The 2,351-nt window shown below is 31.1% G+C and overlaps 1 protein-coding gene across 1 annotated transcript; it reads left to right on the top strand.

Annotated features, from left to right (window-relative positions):
- Positions 1–1,156: 1,156 nt before the first annotated feature.
- LOC107059237 (VID27-like protein) lies at positions 1,157–1,759 on the top strand. Its single transcript, XM_015305727.1, has one exon. It carries the CDS (start codon positions 1,157–1,159, stop codon positions 1,757–1,759), a length of 603 nt encoding a protein of 200 aa, XP_015161213.1.
- The last annotated feature ends 592 nt before the right edge of the window (positions 1,760–2,351 follow it).

Genomic DNA, 2,351 nt, shown 5'->3' with positions numbered 1-2,351 from the left:
AGTTGGAAGAACATGCCATGATATTAGAAAATCTAATCTAATGAGGTTGATAATTCAGATGACAAAATACACATTAATTTTATTTAGAAAATCATCAATCAACGAACGAATAAGTCAAAAATGCATGAAAATTAAGAAAAACTTGAGAATTTAAGTAAAATTAAATAAAAATATGATTTTTCGTCCGTTTTATTGAATAATAAACAAACATGAGAGAGGGGACATAGTGAGTGAGAGAGCTAGAGAGAGTAGCGGGGAAACGAACCTTTTTTGTTTCACTTTCCTTTCTTCCCCTCTCTCTCTTTTCTCTCTCTCCCTCTCTATGAAATGTGTGTATTTTTCCCTTTTGTACATTTTTTTCTTCTTCTTCATTGATTTACAAGATATGAGCTTTGTTTGATTCAACGAGATATGCCTTTTCATGTATGTTTTCTTGTACCCCTCTTAATCTTTTTGTATACATTTGTCATGAGATCTTGTGTTTACAAATCTCACATGTTTGAATTGAGAAATTTTATGATTCTGATCTTTAGTATTTTTTTTTATTTAGGCAGAATACCTTTCTTTTTTTCATGAATTCAATTTTTTTTTTCTTACTTCAAACTTTGTGTATGAACTCCCATGATTTGATAGATCGCATCTAGAATTTTTGGTTAGCAATTCTTGATTCTTTTCTCTCTCTTTGATTTTTGCATTACAATTTTTTTGTCTGAATTCTGTAAAAAAAAGATCCATCTCGATAAAATGGTGAATTATTTTTTGTCCCCAGTTTTTTAAATCTCATTACGAATTACGACCTAATCCTTTCAAAATTTTGATATATATAATGTTCATCGCACTAGATCTACCATTGCCTAAGAAAATTCACGATGTTATTTTTAAAATTTTCAATTAGTATTAGGTTTTTGAATTCTACGTGAAATTTCTCATCTTATTTGTATTTTGTAGGAATTCCCTACAAAATTGTGGATGTGTTATTGTTGGTGGCAAGAGTACTAGTGACAATTTAGTCAATTTTTTGAACTCGCAAGATTTCTCAGAGTCGAAGAGAACAATAACAACAACAATAATAGCAGGAACATCAATTTCAAAATAATCTTGCAAGTCCTTAAAGAATCTTCTAGAAACACTTGCAAATACTTTAGAGAAAAGCTAAATGGATTCGATTACGACAAGTACTTCTGACATTCCAATTAATCAAGGTAATAATAGATCAATAAATCGTAGGCTTTCAGCCCGATTTCCTTCATCGAAAGATGCCACGTACCCTGATGACATAGGTAATGAATTCGGGTCAAGGAATAGAACGTTGAATAGAAATGCAAGTAAAGCTCAAAGAGGAAGCCCTAGTACGAAATTTGACCCTTCAATGTCAATGAGAAGATCTGAGACGGGTAGTGAATGTGAAGAGGACGAGTCAGAAGAAGAAGAAAATGAAGAAGAGAGCGCGGAAGAAGGAGAGGAAACAAAAGAAGGAGAGGAACCGGTTAGAATGTCATTGATGGCATTATTAGCGGAGTCAGAAGGTTCATCATACATGATGGGAGAGGACGAGGACGACGATGAGGACGATGGTGGTGGTGATGTTGGTGGAGATAACTTAAATAATTGTTGTGTTTGTCAAGTTAGACATAAAGGTGCAGCATTTGTACCTTGTGGACATTCATTTTGCAGGTTATGTTCAAGGGAACTTTGGGTTGAAGGAGCTAATTGCCCACTTTGCAACAATTTCATATTGGAAATTCTTGACATTTTCTAATCACTTCATTCAACATTGATCAAATTTTCATTTACATATGTGTTGTTATTTATTTTCATTTTTTTTGTTTTGCATTTCTTCTTGTTTGTTAATTGGAGCAAAAAATGTAACTAGTAAAAATTGAAGTTAATGAATACATAGTATTGGTGCACCTACTAATTTTTTATAGCATGAGCATAAAATGGGGTTTGACATAAAATGGGATTCGTGTTGTATATATTCTTATCCTAGCTATTTGTATTACGATTTGTGGAAAAATTATAATGAATTATCATGTTTATATATTGACAAGCAAAATATATAAACGAAGTTTTGAAAAATTTCTAAATGTATAAATACAAAAAAATTGTATATACTTACCCGTTAGTATATTCGCTTGCGAATATACAAACCGCAGCCTCCATAGCATACAAAATTATAGCTATGAAATGCATTTATCGAAACTATAGTTGTAGAACCTTATTATATCTATTATCTTTGCTATTTCTGAAATTGTTAGCATAATGTAAGTAAAATTTGGTTATTATAATAAACACAATCAATTTGTTTAAGAATATTTAGCATTTAGAAAAAAAGATAGTTATATATTACT

The sequence above is a fragment of the Solanum tuberosum genome, unplaced genomic scaffold (assembly GCF_000226075.1).
Source record: "Solanum tuberosum cultivar DM 1-3 516 R44 unplaced genomic scaffold, SolTub_3.0 scf00966, whole genome shotgun sequence".
Classification (NCBI taxonomy): domain Eukaryota; kingdom Viridiplantae; phylum Streptophyta; class Magnoliopsida; order Solanales; family Solanaceae; genus Solanum; species Solanum tuberosum.
This window is presented reverse-complemented; position numbering and strand designations above follow the sequence as displayed.

Excerpts from the sequence above, each read along its gene's own strand:
- LOC107059237 (XM_015305727.1), top strand. The coding sequence starts at position 1,157 with ATGGATTCGATTACGACAAGTACTTCTGACATTCCAATTAATCAAGGT.